This window comes from Argopecten irradians, chromosome 15 (assembly GCF_041381155.1).
Source record: "Argopecten irradians isolate NY chromosome 15, Ai_NY, whole genome shotgun sequence".
Lineage (NCBI taxonomy): Eukaryota > Metazoa > Mollusca > Bivalvia > Pectinida > Pectinidae > Argopecten > Argopecten irradians.
In genome coordinates, this window is record NC_091148.1 from 28,775,336 (window position 1) to 28,798,229 (window position 22,894).

The 22,894-nt window shown below is 38.5% G+C and overlaps 1 protein-coding gene across 1 annotated transcript in view; it reads left to right on the top strand.

Annotated features, from left to right (window-relative positions):
* LOC138308747 (uncharacterized) overlaps positions 1-19,570 on the top strand; it is a 36,509-nt gene extending 16,939 nt beyond the window's left edge. Inside the window, exons 11-16 of the mRNA XM_069249771.1 lie at positions 301-462; positions 1,397-1,525; positions 2,020-2,134; positions 2,998-3,141; positions 13,340-13,509; positions 18,564-19,570. Of these exons, the coding sequence (XP_069105872.1) occupies positions 301-462; positions 1,397-1,525; positions 2,020-2,134; positions 2,998-3,141; positions 13,340-13,509; positions 18,564-18,731 (888 nt within the window). The 3' untranslated portion in view covers positions 18,732-19,570. The remainder of the gene's footprint in view (positions 1-300; positions 463-1,396; positions 1,526-2,019; positions 2,135-2,997; positions 3,142-13,339; positions 13,510-18,563) is intronic.
* Positions 19,571-22,894: the final 3,324 nt, after the last annotated feature.

Sequence of the window (22,894 nt, forward strand, 5' to 3'; positions counted from 1 at the left end):
GAGATGATAAACCTAATGGAGCATGAGATAAACTGTGTAAATGGTTGAACGTCAAATGAAGTCTGCCAATGTTTACATGTATTCATACGCACCGAATTGGGTCACGTTCTGCACTCAAGTTTTTTTGGAAATAAACAGATCTCACCCAACATAATCCATTGATACAGAAAAAGTGGCAATTGTAAATATTATGCTACAAACCTTTAATTAAATGCTTCATCATCTTAGAAGACATTTACGTACATGATAATTTTGACAGTATATTAAGTTAATGGTTGACTGGAGCTTGTTTTACTGTAGGCTGACGGGGGGACTTATCCTGGAGGTGTACGACAATCCTTTGGCGGTGTGGGCAGAAACCTCGCCGATGGTCTGAGTCGTGTCGGAGTCGACCCACTATTTATTTCTGCTGTTGGGGACGATTCTCACAGACCAGGATTCCAGCTCTACTGTAGTCACATGGTGAGTTCTTATCTAGTTTATTTAGGCTTTGAAAGTCTTTCAGTTGGCATTCAAAATGTGTTATATTTACATTTGATAACAATTGTATTATGAAATCCGAAGAAATTTTGTATCTAAAGAATAAACAATTTATTATCGTCAAACACAGAACAGGCCATTTGAGTAGCCATCTTCTGTGAATATGCAGGCACATCATTTATGATGTCACAATAATTATGACGCCATAATAGACAGATGGCAGTTCATAGACTAATGAATGCCAACTGCATTTGGTAAGGTTAATGTGGGACTGCAGTTAAAATGTAAATATACATTTGTATAACGATGATGCTGTTTTTCATGTATTATACAGACAAAACAAGCTCAGTTGGAGGTACCTGATAACAATGTACTTAATATGAGGACTTAAATGGTAACATGAAAGGTTTTTGGGTTTGATTATTAAACAGTGGTGGTAGATAATTAGTGGTGGTAGATAATTATGAAAGGGCAAGAGTTGTTAAAATACACATCTTACACACACATGACACCACAAGTGAAGGGATCATTAAGTGACTGACTGTTAACAGGACATAAGTATGATAAACCAAACCAACTTACCAAGTACATTATTAATCTTTGTACGGATGGCACAGAAAGGCCTTAAAGTTCACATGGCACAGAAAGGCCTTAAAGTTCACATGGCACAGAAAGGCCTTAAAGTTCACATGGCACAGAAAGGCCTTAAAGTTCACATGGCACAGAAAGGCCTTAAAGTTCACATGGCACAGAAAGGCCTTAAAGTTCACATGGCACAGAAAGGCCTTAAAGTTCACATTAACTGACAAAATCAAAGTCAAAAGTATGGCATACAAAAACACCACTGAAATTCTGTTATAATTAGTACATACAATGTGGTTGTGTCATCTCAAAGTGTCACATTTAACCTTGACAGGACCTGAACGGTGTAGCTGTCCGACCAGACCAGGCCACAGCTACCTACTGTGCTGTACTGAAGAGTACCGGAGAACTGATATTTGGTATTGGTGATATGGACATTCATAAAACAGTCACACCAGACATGGTGAGTAGACTCCTGTTGTTTGATTTCTAAATTCTCTTTGGTCTTTATGGGAAATTCACATCAATATAGAAATAACTTTGAGCTTTAAAAGTTCTTGTGATTGCCACTTATTTCCCCTTTTTCAAACACTATGTCTGGATGATCATAATTATATCCCTTTTATCTTCCTTTTAACACTATAATAGTTATCAGGATTACCTCCCTTTTAACACAATAATAGTTATCATGATTATCTCCCTTTTAACACTATAATAGTTATCAGGATTATCTCCCTTTTAACACTTTGAAAATTATCAGGATTATCTCCCTTTTAACACTTTGAAAATTATCAGGATTATCTCGCTTTTAGCACTTTAACAGTTATCTGGATTATCTCGCTTTTAACACTATAACATATATCAGGATTATCTCCCTTTTAGCACTGTAACGGTTATAAGGATTATCCCCCTTTTGACATTATAATATTTATCAGGATTACCCTCCCTTTATTACAGGTATCGGAGTTTGAGGAGGAACTAACCAGTGCCCCAATTGTATGTGTAGACGGTAATATCCCTGCCGAGACGATACAACACGTGTGTAAAGTGTGTAGCCAGGCCTCGGTTCCAGGTATAAACACTTATAAAACATGAGTGAAATAGTGCCCAGACAGACTGGGATTCAGACTCAGAACTTCGATTTAGCAATGAGGTCGCCAGCAATCGACTTGATTCAAAACATTTTAAAATAATAATGACAAATGGTCCCAGTATTTTATGGAGAATAATTTGATGGGAAATTTCATGGATTGTGATAAATTGTGTGAAAATGTAATATTAGCATTCTTGATATTCCTTCTCAGAAGAAAGGCAAAATAACAAAGTGTTAATACCCAGTCACTCTAATAAAAACCATTTATCAAAAGCTTAATGATTGGAGACATACACAAAGAAATCTGTGCATGTTTACTTGATCAATGTATGTAATAAAGGGAACAATTGGTGGACCATGCATTGAGGTCACTAATATAACACCACAGAAGGCTGGAGAGAGTCTTCATTATATTAGCAGTTTATATTATTCCTTCTATGCATATTACACTGTTTCCTCCCTCGTGGGTTGGTATCAGTTGGTACGTCGATTTTGTGAGTAAAATTCACCTCCTTTTCTCTGAAACATATGACATTACACTAAGTCTTGCTACTACATGACATCACATAGAATACAAGAGCAGATAACTCTGTAATATATAAATTCTGTATTGGCATATTACAGAGTTATTTGCACTTGCGGCTAGGTAAAGATTATGACATCATGTGTTTTTGTGCTTAATGTCATACTTTTCGGAGAAAACAAAATAATGACGTAACAATCGATACTAGTACCTGCAAGATAGGACACTCTGTGCAAAGACAGAATATTTATATTTAGACTGAATATGGCCAATATGGACCACATGCCTCTTTTTAATGTTTTATGTTTTATTTTTTTAGTGTGGTTTGAACCAACAGATATACATGCTATAGAAAAGCCTTTTGGTGCTGGAGTCCAACATCTACCTACATATATATCACCTAACCTTAACGAACTCCGACGTTTATTCCTGGTGCTAACAGGCCAATCACAGCTACCAACAGGTAAAATCACATAGAAAATCTAACAGGCCAATCACAGCTACCAACAGGTAAAATTACAAAGGAAATCTAACAGGCCAATTACTGCTCCCAACAGGTAAAATCACGAAGACAGTCTAAAAGGCCAATTACTGCTCCCAACAGGTAAAATCACATAGAGAAACTAACAGGCCAATCACAGCTACCAACAGGTAAAATCACAAAGGAAATCTAACAGGCCAATCACAGCTACCAACAGGTAAAATCACATAGAGAAACTAACAGGCCAATCACAGCTACCAACATGTAAAATCACGAAGGAAATCTAACAGGCCAATCACAGCTACCAACAGGTAAAATCACAAAGGAAATCTAACAGGCCAATCACAGCTACCAACAGGTAAAATCACAAAGGAAATCTAACAGGCCAATCACAGCTACCAACAGGTAAAATCACGAAGGAAATCTAACAGGCCAATCACAGCTCCCAACAGGTAAAATCACGAAGGAAATCTAACAGGCCAATCACAGCTACCAACAGGTAAAATCACAAAGGAAATCTAACAGGCCAATCACAGCTACCAACAGGTAAAATCACAAAGGAAATCTAACAGGCCAATCACAGCTACCAACAGGTAAAATCACAAAGGAAATCTAACAGGCCAATCACAGCTACCAACAGGTAAAATCACAAAGAAAATCTAACAGGCCAATCACAGCTACCAACAGGTAAAATCACAAAGGAAATCTAACAGGCCAATCACAGCTACCAACAGGTAAAATCACAAAGGAAATCTAACAGGCCAATCACAGCTACCAACAGGTAAAATCACAAAGGAAATCTAACAGGCCAATCACAGCTACCAACAGGTAAAATCACAAAGGAAATCTAACAGGCCAATCACAGCTACCAACAGGTAAAACCACAAAGGAAATCTAACAGGCCAATCACAGCTACCAACAGGTAAAATCACAAAGGAAATCTAACAGGCCAATCACAGCTACCAACAGGTAAAATCACAAAGGAAAATCTAACAGGCCAATCACAGCTACCAACAGGTAAAATCACAAAGGAAATCTAACAGGCCAATCACAGCTACCAACAGGTAAAATCACAAAGGAAATCTAACAGGCCAATCACAGCTACCAACAGGTAAAATCACAAAGGAAATCTAACAGGCCAATCACAGCTACCAACAGGTAAAATCACAAAGGAAATCTAACAGGCCAATCACAGCTACCAACAGGTAAAATCACAAAGGAAATATAACAGGCCAATCACAGCTCGCAACAGGTAAAATCACAAAGGAAATCAAACAGGCCAATCACAGCTGCCAACAGGTAAAATCACAAAGGAAATCTAACAGGCCAATCACAGCTACCAACAGGTAAAATCACAAAGGAAATCTAACAGGCCAATCACAGCTACCAACAGGTAAAATCACACAGGAAATCTAACAGGCCAATCACAGCTACCAACAGGTAAAATCACACAGGAAATCTAACAGGCCAATCACAGCTACCAACAGGTAAAATCACACAGGAAATCTAACAGGCCAATCACAGCTACCAACAGGTAAAATCACACAGGAAATCTAACAGGCCAATCACAGCTACCAACAGGTAAAATCACAAAGGAAATCTAACAGGCTAAATCACAGCTACCAACAGGTAAAATCACACATGAAATCTAACAGGCCAATCACAGCTACCAACAGGTAAAATCACACAGGAAATCTAACAGGCCAATCACAGCTGCCAACAGGTAAAATCACACAGGAAATCTAACAGGCCAATCACAGCTATCAACAGGTAAAATCACAAAGAAAATCTAACAGGCCAATCACAGCTACCAACAGGTAAAATCACAAAGGAAATCTAACAGGCCAATCACAGCTACCAACAGGTAAAATCACACAAAGGAAAATCTAACAGGCCAATCACAGCTACCAACAGGTAAAATCACACAGGAAATCTAACAGGCCAATCACAGCTACCAACAGGTAAAATCACAAAGGAAATCTAACAGGCCAATCACAGCTACCAACAGGTAAAATCACAAAGGAAATCTAACAGGCCAATCACAGCTACCAACAGGTAAAATCACAAAGGAAATCTAACAGGCCAATCACAGCTACCAACAGGTAAAATCACAAAGGAAATCTAACAGGCCAATCACAGCTACCAACAGGTAAAATCACAAAGGAAATCTAACAGGCCAATCACAGCTACCAACAGGTAAAATCACAAAGGAAATCTAACAGGCCAATCACAGCTACCAACAGGTAAAATCACAAAGGAAATCTAACAGGCCAATCACAGCTCCCAACAGGTAAAATCACGAAGAAAATCTAACAGGCCAATCACAGCTCCCAACAGGTAAAATCACAAAGGAAATCTAACAGGCCAATCACAGCTACCAACAGGTAAAATCACAAAGGAAATCTAACAGGCCTATCACAGCTACCAACAGGTAAAATCACAAAGAAAATCTAACAGGCCAATCACAGCTACCAACAGGTAAAATCACAAAGGAAAATCTAACAGGCCAATCACAGCTACCAACAGGTAAAATCACGAAGGAAATCTAACAGGCCAATCACAGCTACCAACAGGTAAAATCACAAAGGAAATCTAACAGGCCAATCACAGCTACCAACAGGTAAAATCACAAAGGAAATCTAACAGGCCAATCACAGCTACCAACAGGTAAAATCACAAAGGAAATCTAACAGGCCAATCACAGCTACCAACAGGTAAAATCACAAAGGAAATCTAACAGGCCAATCACAGCTACCAACAGGTAAAATCACAAAGAAAATCCTAACAGGCCAATCACATCTACCAACAGGTAAAATCACAAAGGAAATCTAACAGGCCAATCACAGCTACCAACAGGTAAAATCACAAAGGAAATCTAACAGGCCAATCACAGCTACCAACAGGTAAAATCACAAAGGAAATCTAACAGGCCAATCACAGCTACCAACAGGTAAAATCACAAAGAAAATCTAACAGGCCAATCACAGCTACCAACAGGTAAAATCACAAAGAAATCTAACAGGCCAATCACAGCTACCAACAGGTAAAATCACAAAGAAATCTAACAGGCCAATCACAGCTACCAACAGGTAAAATAAAATCACAGGCCAATCACAGCTACACAGTAAATCATCACAAAGAAAATCTAACAGGCCAATCACAGCTACCAACAGGTAAAATCACAAAGGAAATCTAACAGGCCAATCACAGCTACCAACAGGTAAAATCACAAGGAAATCTAACAGGCCAATCACAGCTACCAACAGGTAAAATCACAAAGGAAATCTAACAGGCCAATCACAGCTACCAACATGTAAAATCACAAAGAAATCTAACAGGCCAATCACAGCTATCAACAGGTAAAATCACAAAGGAAATCTAACAGGCCAATCACAATCAGTAAAATCACAAAGCTAGCCAACAGCTGCCAACAGGTAAAATCACAAAGGAAATCTAACAGGCCAATCACAGCTACCAACAGGTAAAATCACAAAGGAAATCTAACAGGCCAATAACAGCTACCAACAGGTAAAATCACACAGGAAATCTAACAGGCCAATCACAGCTGTACAAGGTAAAATCACAAGGAAATCTAACAGGCCAATCACAGCTACCAACAGGTAAAATCACAAAGGAAATCTAACAGGCCTAAATCACAGCTACCAACAGGTAAAAATCACAAAGGAAATCAAACAGGCCAATCACAGCTACCAACAGGTAAAATCACAAGGAAATCTAACAGGCCAATCACAGCTATCCAACAGGTAAAATCACACAGGAAATCTAAACAGGCCAATCACAGCTGCCAACAGGTAAAATCACAAAGGAAATCTAACAGGCCAATCACAGCTACCAACAGGTAAAATCACACAAGGAAATCTAACAGCCAAATCACAGCTATCAACAGTAAAATCACAAAGGAAATCTAAACAGGCCAATCACAGCTACCAACAGGTAAAATCACAAAGGAAATCTAGGCCAAACACCAACAGGTAAAAATCACAGGAAATCTAACAGGCCAATCACAGCTAACCAACAGGTAAAATCACACAGGACAATCTAACAGGCCAATCACAGCTACCAACAGGTAAAATCACAATAGAAAATCTAACAGGCCAATCACAGCTACCAACAGGTAAAATCACAAAGGAAATCTAACAGGCCAATCACAGCTATCCAACAGGTAAAATCACAAAGGAAATCTAACAGGCCAATCACAGCTGCCAACAGGTAAAATCACAAAGAAATCTAACAGGCCAATCACAGCTATTCTACAGGTAAAATCACAAAGGAAATCTAACAGGCCAATCACAGCTACCAACAGGTAAAATCACAAAGGAAATCTAACAGGCCAATCACAGCTGCCAACAGGTAAAATCACACAGGAAATCTAACAGGCCAATCACAGCTGGCCAACAGGTAAAATCACACAGGAAATCTAACAGGCCAATCACAGCTAACCAACAGGTAAAATCACAAAGGAAATCTAACAGGCCAAATCACAGCTACCTACAGGTAAAATCACAAAGGAAATCTAACAGGCCAAATCACAGCTACCAACAGGTAAAATCACACAGGAAATCTAACAGGCCAATCACAGCTGCCAACAGGTAAAATCACACAGGAAATCTAACAGTGGCCAATCACAGCTACCAACAGGTAAAATCACATAGGAAATCTAACTGAGGCCAATCACAACACCAACAGGTAAAATCACAAAGGAAATCTAACAGGCCAATCACAGCTACCAACAGGTAAAATCACAAAGAAAAAAAAAAATCAACAGGCCAATCACAGCTACCAACAGGTAAAATCACAAAGGAAATCTAACAGGCCAAATCACAGCTAACCAACAGGTAAAATCACACAGGAAATCTAACAGGCCAATCACAGCTACCAACAGGTAAAATCATGAAAGAAAAACTCAACAGGCCAATCACAGCTACAACAGGTAAAAATCACACAGGAAATCTAACAGGCCAATCACAGCAGCCAACAGGTAAAATCACACTAGAAAATCTAACAGAACCCAATCACAGCTACTAACAGGTAAAAACACGAAGCTCATCTAATGGGCCAAACATGCTACCAACAAAGGTCAAATCACATAGATAGGCGCTAACAGTTGCCAATCACAGCGGCCAACATAAAATCACATAGAAAACTAACAGGCCAATCACAGCTGCCAACAGGTAAAATCACATAGAAAAACTAACAGGCCAATCACTGCTGCCCAACAGGTAAAATCACAAAGGAAATCTTACAGGCCAATCCACGCTACAAACAGGTAAAGATCACATAGAGAAAACTAACAGGCCAATCACAGCTGCCAACAGGTAAAATCACAAAGGAAATCTAACAGGCCAATCACAGCTACCAACAGGTAAAATCACACAGAAGGGAAATCTAACAGGCGCCATCACAGCTCGCAACAGGTAAAAATCACAAGGAAATCTAACAGGCCAATCACAGCTGCCAACAGGTAAAATCACACAGGAAATCTAACAGGCCAATCACAGTGCTACTAACAGGAAAAATTCTAACAGGCCAATCACAGCTAACCAACAGTGTTAAAATCACACTAGAAAATCTAACAGGCCAAATCACAGCTACCAACAGGTATAATCACAAAGGAACTCTAACAGGCCAATCACAGCTATCTCACACAAAGGAAATCTAACAGGCCAAATCACAGCAGGTAAAATACTAACAGGCCAATCACAGGTAAAATCACAACAGGAAATCTAACAGGCCAAATCACAGCTACCAACAAGGTAAAATCACAACAGGAAATCTAAACAGGGCCATCACAGCTGCCAACATGTAAAAATCAACAAAGGAAATCTAACAGGCCAAATCACAGCTACCAACAGGTAAAATCACAAAGGGAAATCTAACAGGCCAATCACAGCTACCAACAGGTAAAATCACAAAGGAAATCTAACAGGCCAATCACAGCTACAATACAGGTAAAATCACAAAGGAAATCTAACAGGCCAATCACAGCTACCAACAGGTAAAATCACAAAGGAAAATCTAAACAGGCCAATCACAGCTACCAACAGGTAAAATCACAAAGGAAATCTACACAGTGCCAAATCAACAGCTAGCGCTACAAGTAAAAATCACAAAGGAAATTGCTAACAGGCCAATCACAGCTTAAACCAACAGGTAAAATCACAAAGGAAATCTAACAGGCCAATCACAGCTATCCAACAGGTAAAATCACAAAGGAAATCTAACAGGCCAATCACAGCTACCCAACAGGTAAAATCACAAAGGAAAATCTAACAGGGCCAAATCACAGCTACCAACAGGTAAAATCACAAAGGAAATCTAACAGGCCAATCACAGCTACCAACAGGTAAAATCACAAAGGAAATCTAACAGGCCAATCACAGCTACCAACAGGTAAAATCACAAAGGAAATCTAACAGGCCAATCACAGCTACCAACAGGTAAAATCACAAAGGAAATCTAACAGGCCAATCACAGCTACCAACAGGAAAAATCACACAGGAAAATCTAACAGGCCAATCACAGCTACCAACAGGTAAAAGGGAAATCTAACAGGCTAATCACAGCTACCAACAGGTAAAATCACACAAGGAAATCTAGAGAAACACCGCCAATCACAGCTAGCCAACAGGTAAAATCACAAAGGAAATCTAACAGGCCAATCACAGCTATCGGCAACAGGTAAAATCACAAAGGAAATCTAACAGGCCAATCACATGCTACCCAACAGGTAAAATCACACAGGAAATCTAACAGGCCAAATCACAGCTATCTACAGGTAAAATCACAAAGGAAATCTAACAGGCCAATCACAGCTCCCAACAGGTAAAATCACACAGGAAATCTAACAGGCTAAATCACAGCTATCTACAAGTAAAATCACAAAGGAAATCAAACCGGCCAATCACAGCTCGCATCAGGTAAAATCACAAAGGAAATCTAATAGGCCAATCACAGCTACCAACAGGTAAAGTCACAAAGAAAATCTAACAGGCCAATCGACAGCTGCCAACAGGTAAAATCACAAAGGAAATCTAACCTGTGCCAATCACAGCTACCAACAGGTAAAAACACACCGGAAATCTAACAGGCAATCACAGCTACCAACATGTAAAATCACAAAGGCAATCTAACAAGGCCATTCAACAGCAATGCAACAGGGTAAAATCACAAAGGAAATCTAACAGGCCAATCACAGCGTACCAACAGGTAAAATCACAAATGGAAATCTAAACAGGCCAATCACACGCTATCTACAGGTAAAATCACAAAGGTAAATCTAACAGGTCCAATCACAGCTACCACACCGGTAAAATCACAAAGAAATCTAAACAGGCCAATCACAGCTGCCAACAGCTAAAATCACAACAGTGGAAATCTAACAGGCCAATCACAGCTACCAACAGGTAAAATCACAAAGGAAATCTAACAGCTCCCAATCACAGCTGGCCAACAGGTAAAATCACAAAGGACAACGAACAGGTAATCAGTCGTAACAAGGCAAAATCACACAGAAATCTACGTACGTACACAGGTACAAAAATCACACAATGGGGAAAATCAAACCGGGCCAATACACACACTCGCAACAGGTAAAATCACAAAGGAAATCTAATAGGCCAATCACCAGCAATACCAACAGGTAAAATCACAACAGGAAATAACTAAACAGCGCCAATCACAGCTCGGCAACAGGTAAAAAAGTCACAAAGGAAATCAAACAGGCCAATCACACAGGCTACCAACAGGTATAAATCACACAGGAAATCCTAACAGGCCAATCACAGTTCACACTACCAACAGGTAGAAATCACACAGGAAATCTATACAGGCCAATCACAGCTACCAACAGGTAAAAATCACAAAGGAAATCTACAACAGGCCCAAGTCACAGCTGTCCCAACAGGTAAAAATCACACCGGAAAATCTAACAAGGAGTCCAATCACAGCTACCGTAACAAGTAAAATCACGACGAGGAAATCTAACAGCCAATCACAGCTGTCAACCAGGTAAAATCACACAGGAAAACAAATCTAGCACAGGCCAAATCGACATCTAATCTACAAGTAAAATCACAAAGGAAATCTAACAGCCAATCACAGCTCGCATCATGTAAAATCACAAAGGAAATCTAACTGTAGGTCCAAATCACAGCTATCTACAAAGGAAAAAACACATAGAAATCAAACAGGCCGAATCACAGAGCTAACCAACAGGTAAAATCACAAAGAAAATCTAACAGGCCAAATCACAGCTACCAACAGGTATAAATCACATAGAAAATCTAAACAGTGGCCAATCACAGCTACCCAACAGGCAAAATCACAAAGAAAATATTTAACAGGCCAATCACAGCTAACCAACAGGTAAAATCACACAGGAAACTAACAGGCCAATCACAGCTCAGTCAACAGGTTAAAATCACAAAGGAAATCTAACAGAGGCCAATCACAGCTACCAACAGGTAGAAGTCAACAAAAAGAAAAATAGATACAGCACCAATCACAGCTCGATCCAACACCGGTAAAAATCACCACACGGCGAAATTGCGAAATCATAACAGGCCCAACACAGCTGCCAACAGGTAAAATCACACAGGAAATCTAAACAGGCCAAACTGCACAGCGAGACTAACAGTGTGTAAAATTCACCACAGGAAAATTCTAATGGGACCGAATAGGCCACAAGCTACCAAAACCGACCAAGAAGCGAGAAAACATGTCACACCAGCATAGAAGAAAACATCTCAAACAGGCCAATCACAGCTCGCAACCAGGGCTAAAATCACAAAGGAAACTAACAGCCAAATACACAGCACGCAAAGGTAAAATCTAACAGGGGCTACCACATGTAAAGTCATAAAGGAAAATCTAACAGGCCCAAATCACAGCTTACGCAAAACAGGTAAAGTCACGAAGTAAAAATCTAAACAGGCCTCATCACAGCTACCAACAGGTAAAATCACAAAGAAAAAATCTAAACAGGCCAATCACAGCTCCAAAACAGGTAAAACCACAAAGAAAATTTAAAAAAAACTGTGATGTTTACGAATCAATTCCCATGACATGATTTTTACAACCTTTACATTGTACATAAAACATGTAGCTGTGGACAGGACAGGACGAACAAGCTTAAATACTGAACATATCCTTTTACACATGCATAGGGTCAAAAGTCAAATCCAATACATGCCTCACATTTTGGCCTTTTGTTGAGAGCTCCCCCTGTTAGGAAGGCTCTGGGTTCTGTCCCCTGGCACCCGAGACACCCGTTGTCTTTAAAAGTGGTAGTTTCTCTGCTCCTGCTTAACGCTCAGCATATATACAGGGAGTGGGACGACTGGTTCGCCCATTGTCAGTATAAATGTGACGGGATGGGAAGGGTTGCTTGGTGTCTGTCGTCAGTGTATGCTTCAATGATATAGCACTATAAAAAGGGCATGGAGTATCACTATACAAGAATAAACAACACAAGTATATCACAAACTTCCAAAACAAAACAACTGAGGAGATTTCCTTGTCAACCCCTAGGTTATGACAGATTGGCATGTGCTAACCTTTTGAACCTGAAAAAAATTACATGAAGTCATGACTTCATGTGGTGTAACTGCGCTGTTTATTGTCGATAATGTCATCAGTATCATTGATGTCCAGAGTCAACAGAAGCATGTTCATAGTCGCAGTGAAAATGCTTCTTTTAGGTTTACCTCATCATTTTTCTTTGGTAATATGGGAGAAAAATGATCATTTGCAACCTATGAGGGGTGTGACAACGAAATCACAACCCTCGGGGATGAATGTCCAACCCTCAGCAAGCCTCGGGTCTTGAACGTTCATGAATTATCACTCTGGTTGTGATTTCGTTGTCTCGCGCGGCCTTCGCAGATAGAGGAAAGTATTCTTTTACTTCATCAAGCCAAATGAAAACAATATCTATTTGCCGTGACACACAAGACTGACAATTACTAGTGGGTCAAAGGCTTGCTTGCAGAATTTCCAAAAGTCCTCCCACATGACATGAATACTAGTTACTCCTAGTTATATTTCCTTCTGGAAAATAGTCAAGTATTGCAAAATAATTGGCAATAATCTATACAGACAAAAATGTTGAAGCAATGTTAGTCTTTCCTTCATCGTTAATTCTGTCCCTTATGCCCCACAGAACTGAGTATCCAAGACAATCTTGAGGTGGTTTTGGAGGAGTGTATACGCCTGTGTAAGCCGGTCCTGGAGAAAGTCCCAGTTCTGATAGCTACACTAGGACAGCATGGCATGTTGTTATGTCAGAACGCCAACACATCAAAATTTCCCATCAGAGGAGATCATGTTAAGGTATACTTTTTTCATTCTTAAAACAACTCATATTCAATAAATCAATGTGAAATATCATGTTTCGTAGAAGGGCTGTCACTTCATTTCCTATATTTAATGTATATCTTGAAACATTTACTTGCATCACTCTCATTTTATTAAAAATATGTTCAGCATTTGTGCCACGTTTTCATTACCAATTTATTCAGTTTTAGTTCAAAATAAATAATCATATTCTCAAGTTTCAGTAAATGTTCATTTATTTATATGGAAAAAATATATCGCAGGGGAGGCAACTCTTGTGTGAGTATAATAATTCCAGCTTGTTTATTGTGTGGTGTGTGTGGTTCACTTTTATAATTTCCTCCTTTGTTATTAAAATCTAAGAGGCTAATGACATTTGTTGATATAATCTAAAAGAAAAGTCTGTATCTATAGCAATCACATGTGACAAATAAGGTATTATATTGTCCAAACTATCGTCAATTCTTGTAACGTATGGATGTCTAAAATTTGACACCTAACATCCGTCAATAACACTTACCTTAGATATATTGAGTTTGTTTTATTAGTTTAATGTCCTACAAACATCCAGAGTCAGGTAAGGACCGTCCAGGTGTGCTGGTGGAGGAAAATCAGTGTAATCAGTAGAAAAATCACTGACCTGGCAACTATGTATATATATACAATACCCCACACTGGATTCAAAACTCTCGACCAAGAGGTGGAGGGCTTGTGGCAATATGTCGAGACATCTTAAAACCACTCGACCATCGTGGCCCCTCCATGGAAATATAATTGAGGAATATGTGGTTGTGTCATGTCATCATAAACCGGGTAGTGAAAGAGAAAGCGATGATTAAATATTTACTGGCTTTGAGAAAATTAATACAAATCAATATGATTTTTTACATGTAACTAGACTTACACAAATATGTATGGCCGCTGAAGTTTTTAAGATTTGAAATAGCATATCTCCATCTATTTCAAATGATCTGATTGAAAAGAAGGAAGTATTCTCTATATTATCTGGGTATGTGAGTTGTCCCCCCTTTGACATATTTCCCTTTAAGTCCATTGTAGATATCAAATAGTCACATAGTTCAAAACATTAATCAATTATCTTTATAGCTTTACAATTTTGTTTCTTTTTTTAAAGTCTCTTTTTTTAATTTACACTTTGTTTTTAGTGTTTACTCTTTCATTTTTTTTTTCTTTTTGCCATATTTCCATATATTAATTATATTTATTATTTTACATTTAAAGTTATATGTGCCGTAACTTGGTGAAAATTTTGACATTCTATTTTTTTCATCGTTAATCTATTAAAAAACCATAAGGTTTGATGAATAAATCTGTTAAAATCATTCAAATGGCTTCAGATGACTTGTAACACGTACGTTAAAACACAGAAATTTTGTACTGTAAAATTGTTCTTTTTTATACCTTAAATGTGTTTACATGGAAACATATCCGCAGAAATCACTTTACAATTACTAATAACACTGTAAAAATGGTGTAATGAAATTGTAGACCAAAATTTGGCTTCATATGTCATCTGTCCGAATGTACTCATTTCACTTCTCTATTGATGTAAATATATGATTTTTGGCAGTACTGCCAAAAATCATATTTTCAACTCTTATTTGTACATGTAGAATTAAAACCTATGCATTGAAAGTACTGTAATTTTCAAAAAAGTTAGTAATTTTTGGTGATGAATAACATATTAAAAGCTCATCTTGATTCGTGAGTATGAAAAATACGGCACATATAACTTTAAGTGTTCAATAATAATTTACTGTTTTATTCCCTTTGACAATACTTTCATCACACATGATAACATTTTTAGCTCACCTGGCCCGAAGGGCCAGTGAGCTTATGTCATGGTGCGGCGTCTGTCGTCCGTCGTCTGTCAATCCGTCCGTCTGTCCGTCAATATTTCCTTTAAAATCGCTATTAGTCATAGAGTTCTGCATGGATTGTAACCAAATTTGGCCACAAATATCCTTGGGGGAAGGGAAACAGAACTTGTATAAATTTTAGCTCTGACCCCCCGGGGGCAGGAGGGGCGGGGCCCAAACAGGGGAAATAGAGGTAAATCCTATAAAGCGCTACTTGTCCTAGAGTTCTGCTTGGATTGTAATGAAATTTGGCCACAAACATCCTTGGGAGAAGGGGAACAGAACTTGTGTAAATTTTGGCTCTGACCCCCGGGAGCAGGAGGGGCAGGCCCAAATAGGGGAAATAGAGGTTAATCCTATAAATTGCTACTTGTCCTAGAGTTCTGCATGGATTATGATCAAATTTGGCCACAAACATCCTTGGAGGAAGGGGAACAGAACTTGTATAAATTTTGGCTCTTACCCCGGGGGCAGGAGGGACAGGCCAATAGGGTAATTTGAGGTAAATCCTATAAATCGCTACTTCTCTTAGAGTTCTGCATGATTTGTAACCAATTTTGGCAACAAACATCCTTGAGGGGAAGGAGAACAGAACTTTTTGGCTCTGACCCCCTGGGGGCACTTGTTTAGAAAAGCTTCTGCTTCATTGTAAAGTCTATCGGTGACTGCTGATGTTTGATATTAAATTACAGTAAAACTCCTATAACTTGAACAGCAGGGGACCAGGTCAATAGTTCGAGGAATACGGGGTATTTGACTCATCCGAGGTTGGTCACGAACGACAGTCAAAATGTCCGGTTTCAAACTATGACTAACAATGCACGGCAATGACATTTTGATTACCCTATCTTTCAGCATTTTGGATTTCTTTATTTAATTGTTTTATTGATAGCAATATCAAGTTGAAAAAAATAACATGGTTTGGTTTGTTTAGTTTTACGTCCTATTAACAGCCAGGGTCATGTAAGGACATACCAGGTTTGTTGGTGGAGGAAAGCCGGAGTACCTGGAGAAAAACCACCGGCCAGTGGTCAGTACCTGGCAACTGCCCCACATGGGATTCGAACCCGCATCCCAGAGGTGGAGGACTTGTGGTAATATGTCGGGACATCTTAACCACTCGGCCACCGCGGCCCCATAAATGTAAAATGTCATTCACATCAGAGTAAGCGATCGTCATTTATCCATATTGGTCAACAAGGAGTACATTTTCTATTATTTAATTATCACAAATCATTTAAAACATTTACAAAATACATACTCACAATAGGGTTATTAACCAGCATATTTACGGACATAAGAAATTATATTTTATAGATGTCTATTTAGTAAATTTACGAGTAAAGTTACAAAATACAATTTACGGGAAAAGATACGGAACGCACTGATAAAATGTACTTTGCATATGTCGTTTAATATTGTTTTTCGGCAAACAACATTATTGTTAGCCTGTCGAATGAAACTAACAAAGAAATTTAAAAAAATAAACTTTTATAATTAGGCGGACGTCAGCAATATCTTTTCTGAAGTATTTAAATAAAGTTAGCATCAAACAACGACTTGCGATCGTGTAGGTAGGTAATAATGACACCGTTAATCTCTTAATTACCTAAAGGCTTGACACGCCAACTGTATAAACACAAGATCGTTAACAATTATCCATGTCTGTCGGTGCAGTCAGGTGTGACACAGGTAAAATAATCTCAATGGCTGAACACTTGTTCGACAAATACATGGGTAAATACTATTTATTTGATGAAACGGGGACATATTTCTGTTCGAGGAATAAGGGGTATTCGACGAATAGCTGTTCAAGCTATCCGGGGTTTTGTTACATACTATATATAGAGAGACGGTCAGGACCGTAGGACCAGTTCGATGAATAGGGGGTATTCGAGGAATCCGGGTTCGAGTTAGAGGGGTTTTACTGTAGTTATTTTTTTCCCTCAAGAGTATCACTTCAGTGCTAATGTTGTACCTTGCTCTAATAAAATAGCACTTGAGTGCTAATGTTGTACTTTGTTCCGATAAAACAGTACTACAGTGGTAATGATGTACTTTGTTCTGATAAAATAGCACTTCAGTGCTAATGTTTTACTTTGTTCTGATAAAAAAGCACTTCAGTGCTAATGTTGTACTTTGTTCTGATAAAATAGCTCTACAGTGCTAATGTTGTACTTTGTTTTGATAAAATAGCACTTCAGCGCTAATGTTGTACTTTGTTCTGATAAAATAGCACTACAGTGCTAATGTTTTACTTTGTTATGAGACAAGAATATCACTACAGTGCTAATGTTGTGCCATGTTCTGATACAAGAAAAGCAGTACTGTGTTAATGTTGTACTTTGTTCTGATATGGGTGTTAAATAAAATTACTCCAATCTTGAATATGCTCACAGGCCTTGTGATATATACTTTGCTTGATGCCGTAAATTCCTGTATGATGCTGAAATAAATGTATTAAATGCAAGTCTTAATTTAAACTAAGGCACTCCGGTGTCCAGGGGTCTGACATTTGGCCTTCAGAAAGGAAGGAGGAATGGTAACAAAGAGTCTGCCCATTATACCAGGCTAACAGATATCAAAATGGCTAAATTATGTAAATATCCATATTTATTTTAGCAAACTTGATATATATGTAAATGTGTAAACTTGATAATTGGGTTAAGCAATGCATGACTATTTCCTCTTTGTCATCTGTTTCAATTTTAGTACCCTGTTACAGATAAATCATCTTTTCTTTGTCCACCCCTTTAGATAAAGGATCTTTATACATGTACAGCGAGTTCAATAATTTGATTTTAGGGCTGGTGGCATATAAACATGACTGCATGACCGCCGTATGACATGGCCGTAAAACATGGCCATATGACATGACAGTCGTTATAATGATGACATATGACCGCCATAAGATATAACATCCTCCGTTTAACATGAGAATGATTGAATTATTCAGTTTTTGTGATAAATCTACTTTTTTTCGCAGCTGTTAAAATTTCACAATTTCAGTTTTTAAACAGATTCACAAAGTTTAACATTTGCATATTTTAAACTTTAAAAAAATTAAAATTGATATTGAATATGAATAGATAGACAAATTTATTTTGATCACAAAATTCTCATCAGTAAATCACACACAAAATGTTTACAGTATTTGTTTGTTTATTGTAGATGGGTGACCATTCCTTCGTCCACTACCCTGCGGCCAGTCCAGACAAGATGCCTAAACAGCTGGTCAGTGTATCTGGGGCCGGAGACTGGTCAGTAGGACTTGAACTTATAACATTTATGAGTCACTATGTAATATTAAATTTAGTAACACATTCAATAATTAGATAAGGAAATATTTGGTTGATTAGTTGGTTAATCATAAAGTTATATTGGTGGGTCGAATAGGGTATGATTGCTATTTCTCATGCTAAGTCTCTCAGAGGAAGTCGTTTATATGGAAAGAGCCAACTTGACCTCTTTTGTCCCATATCTCTTATTGAGGCACCGTGAGGGTAAGCAGAATCACATGTACAATTTTGAATCCCCAACCCATAGAGGTGCAACTATTGCAATATCAGGGCTGTGTTTCAGAGAGTAAGTCCCTTTTTATGGAATTTAACCAATGTCCCCCTTTGACACTACACCAGAGGCCCCATTAGGGTCAACCCAACTATTTGTACAATTTGAGTCCCCATCCCATAGGGATACTACCATTGCAATATACGGCCATGCTTAGATGTTTATATGAAAATCATCAAATTGATGCCTTTTGGCCCCACCCTTCAGACCCTGCATTTTATAATCTGGACACTGGGATAAACCATATCTGTTTACAGTCTGAATGCTGGTATAATTATCCCAGGCGAAACTCATTCGCCGGGGATATTGTTTTGGGATCCATCATTTCCATCTGAGATCCTTTTTCGGGCTATAACTCCAAAACCGTTCAAAACAGCTCCTGTAAACTTTCTTTATACAACAGACAAGAGCCCTAGTTGTGGATTTTGCTTTTTCCATTTCAGGAATGTTTTACGTTACCATGAAAACACTTAGTCAACAATACTAAATTACTGTTTCCTTTTGTTTCTGGACAATAATTCTAAAACCGTTCATCGCAGCTCCATGAAACTTTTTTAATATATCAGACACCATGCAACACACCCCACCCCGTCACTTTATTCTGACAACAGGCGAACCAGTTGTTCACGTATTGTATTAATCCCTGTATGCTAAGCGCTAAGCAGGAGCACAAAACTACCACTTTTAATACAACGCGACTAGCGTTTGTATTAATACTATCCGGTTTACTATTGATGCCTTTTAGGACTGAGTAGGACTTGGCCTACAATGATTGATGAAACTTTGTATGTAGCTTAATATTAACAAGATCTCGGACGAGTTGAGTGTTTCAGGGTATGCTAGGGGTACAAGATCCGGAGGTCACTGCTACAATTTTTGAGAAAATCCCTATCAGCACTCTAGCGGCTTTCATTCCTTGAGTGATTTTGATCACACTTCACACATAGACAAAGGATCATAAAATATCTCAGACAAGTTTTGAGTGTGGAAGATTGCCAGACTAAGGTCCAAGGTCCACTGTGTTACTATTTTTAAGATAATTTCTTTGTCAGCACTTATAGGGGCTTCATTCTTTGAGTGATTTTGGATCAAACTGCACACAAATGCAAAGGACTGAAAAAGTTTGAGTTTCAAGGTTGGCAGGGGTCAAGGTCACCGTTACTATTTTTAGAAACATCCTATTCAGTGCTCTAGCCGCTTCATTCCTTGAGTTGATTTTGATCAAACTTCACACAAATTTTAAAGTACCATAATATTTTCGACGCAATTACAGTTTCAGGATTGCCAGGTCAAGGTCAAGGTCACTGGTTATACTATTTTTAGGTCACCTGACCATATTTCATAGTGGACCTACTGCAAATAGAGCCTATTGTCCATCGTGTGTTAACTTTAACTTGTTTGTGAACTTTACATGAACATGATCGACTTGAGTAACATGTTAACTCGAGGATGATGAAACTTTGTATGTAGCCTTATATCAACAAGATTCGTACGAGTTTCAAAAATTGGGAATTTTTCGACGGTAACTATATTATATAGTTCAGTCCTTTGTAATAATGCTATCATTGGAGAACCTGTGTTCTAAAGATATTGTCGGTTGCTTTATCAGAATTGTGAATTTATCTAAAACCCTAGCGCCTCTTTTGGTTTGCCCCTTGGGGAGGAGGCTAAGTTTTGCTATAATGATTTATATTGAATACTTCTTGGGTATATTTTTGTTTATTTTCTACTGGAAATTTGTTCAAACTTTTAGATTCCCATATAACCACTAGAGGACATTTTGCCTAATATGTCATTTTGACTCCTGAGTCCTCATCCCCAAAGGCTGAGGGGTGGGAGCCCAGTTGGGGTCCAAATGGCTTAAATGTTTAGGTCACCTGACAATAGGATGATAAAATTAGAAAGAAAAATAACAACCATATTGTCAGTTTTATGAATAAATTTGTTCCAGTATGCAAATTCATCCAAGACCTCATTGCATACAGAGTTTCAACAACATCAGTTCATATTTACATCAGCTTCTGTGTTTGAATACAGGAGGGAAAAAATTAACACACCATGTATTAAAGTCCCTCATTAGCTATTAAGTTGGCCGCTTAAATTGACAAATTACTATATATTGTATGTCCTAGGTGACCGTTAAGAGGCCCATGGGCCTCTCTTGTTCTGTTTCTTGCTGCATTGTATTTGCAGTACTTTGAGAACTTTGATTATAGACTTTGATTTGTCTCGCCAGGGTACAGGAACCCAGGAGCCCTTTTAAGATTTACAATACACACATACACTTAAAGTTTATGAATAATTGTTTCTTTTCACCCTTGATCGTGTTTAGGGTTTTATTCCAACTAGCAGTCCTGAACGCTGGTATAATACTGGGATGATACAAGGACTGGATGTGGACCTCTGTGTTAAGACTGGACTTTTGGCGGCCCAACTTTCCTTACAGTCTATTGATGCTGTTCCTAACACAGTTAACAGTGACAACCTAATACTGTCTAAAGTACTTGACTGGGCCCCATGGGATCCAACCAGGTTGTAGATCTCGGATCAAACAAGTTGTAGGTCAAGAACCAAAACGGACGTGTGTAGTAACATGTTGTATGAGCTGTTGCAAACCAATTAGCATGTGTGAGCTGTTGTCATTCAATCATGTTATATGAGCTGTTGTAAACAAATCAGGTTGTATGATGTTGTCAACCAATCAGATTGTATGAGCTGTTGTCAACCAATCAGTTGTATGAGTGTTTTTGTCAACCAATCAGATTGTATGAGCCTGTGAACCAATCAGGGTGTCAACCAATCAATCAAGATGACATGAGTTGTCAACCAATCAGGGTTGTGTATGAGTTGTTGTCAACCAATCAGATTGTATGAGTTGTCAACCAATCAGATTGTATGAGTTGTCAACCAATCAGATTGTATGAGTTGTCAACCAATCAGGATGTATGAGTTGTCAACCAATCAGGGTGTATGAGTTGTCAACCAATCAGGATGTATGAGTTGTCAACCAATCAGGTTGTATGAGTTGTCAACCAATCAGATTGTATGAGTTGTCAACCAATCAGATTGTATGAGTTGTCAACCAATCAGGGTGTATGAGCCGTTGTCAACCAATCAGGGTGTATGAGCCGTTGTCAACCAATCAGGGTGTATGAGCCGTTGTCAACCAATCAGATTGTATGAGCCGTTGTCAACCAATCAGATTGTATGAGTTGTCAACCAATCAGATTGTATGAGCCGTTGTCAACCAATCAGATTGTATGAGCTGTTGTCAACCAATCAGGTTGTATGAGTTGTCAACCAATCAGTGTTGTATGAGCCGTGTTGTTGTCAATCAATCAGAGGTTGTATCAGGTGTGTATGAGTTGTCAACCAATCAGATTGTATGAGTTGTCTAAGTCAATCAGGATGTATGAGCTGTTGTCAACCAATCAGATTGTATGAGTTGTCAACCAATCAGATTGTATGAGTTGTCAACCAATCAGATTGTATGAGTTGTCAACCAATCAGATTGTATGAGTTGTCAACCAATCAGATTGTATGAGTTGTCAACCAATCAGGGTGTATGAGTTGTTGTCAACCAATCAGGGTGTATGAGCCGTTGTCAACCAATCAGGATGTATGAGCCGTTGTCAACCAATCAGATTGTATGAGTTGTCAACCAATCAGGGTGTATGAGCTGTTGTCAACCAATCAGGATGTATGAGTTGTCAACCAATCAGATTGTATGAGCTGTTGTCAACCAATCAGGATGTATGAGCTGTTGTCAACCAATCAGATTGTATGAGTTGTCAACCAATCAGGTTGTATGAGTTGTCAACCAATCAGATTGTATGAGCTGTTTGTCAACCAATCAGATGTATGATTGTCAAACCATCAGAATGTTGTCAACCAATCAGGGTGTATGAGCTGTTGTCAGACGCAACCAGGAA